The following is a 623-nucleotide window of genomic DNA, read 5'->3' on the forward strand; positions in this document are numbered from 1 at the left end:
GACACTTGCTGAGATACTGGCATTAGACGTGGGGTCGTTGCTTCTGCGTGGCCACGGGGTCACCGTCTTTGGGCGTCTGTAGGGTCTCGCCTGTGAACCTTGGGTCTTGGGCACTGGGCCATTGTCTTTGGGTGTCTGTTGGTTCTTGTCTTTCCACCTTGGGTCACTATCTTTGGACATTTACTGGACCCGGCATGGAGAAGATGGGGGAGAGGGAGACTTGCTTGACCGCGGTCTCACCTCCCCCAAGCGTGACCAGTGCGTTCGGATTTTGTTCCTCCCTCGTTCTGGTTCCATCTCTTGTGAAAAGACAATAACGCGTTCTCCGCGATGGCCGAACTGGCCAGCATGTCGCGTCTCATAACAGGTGTTAGGATCCTCTGTCCTTCTCTGTTATCTGCTCCGATTTCTCCTGTGGCGTCGCTAAGTCCGTGTGCTAACACTAGTTCCTTGTTAAAAAATACCGGTCTGACCCTGATTCAAAAAGTACCTGCACCGCCATGTTTATAGCTGTATTTATTTACAACGGAAAGACGTGGAATCAACCCAAATGCCCACAGGTAGATGACGGGATTAAAAAGACGGTGGAATATTACGCAGCCGTCAAAAAGGATAAACGCGTG

General features: G+C 51.2%; 1 protein-coding gene across 1 annotated transcript in view; it reads left to right on the plus strand.

The window, feature by feature from the left end:
- The first annotated feature begins 330 nt into the window (after positions 1 to 330).
- The window catches only part of LOC101622281 (arylsulfatase D-like), an 11,260-nt gene continuing 10,967 nt past the window's right edge, over positions 331 to 623 (plus strand). Inside the window, exon 1 of the mRNA XM_004690057.2 lies at positions 331 to 369. Coding sequence (XP_004690114.2) covers positions 331 to 369 — 39 coding nt within the window. The remainder of the gene's footprint in view (positions 370 to 623) is intronic.

Source organism: Condylura cristata, unplaced genomic scaffold (genome assembly GCF_000260355.1).
Source record: "Condylura cristata isolate star-nosed mole 26May11 unplaced genomic scaffold, ConCri1.0 scaffold00027, whole genome shotgun sequence".
Lineage (NCBI taxonomy): Eukaryota > Metazoa > Chordata > Mammalia > Eulipotyphla > Talpidae > Condylura > Condylura cristata.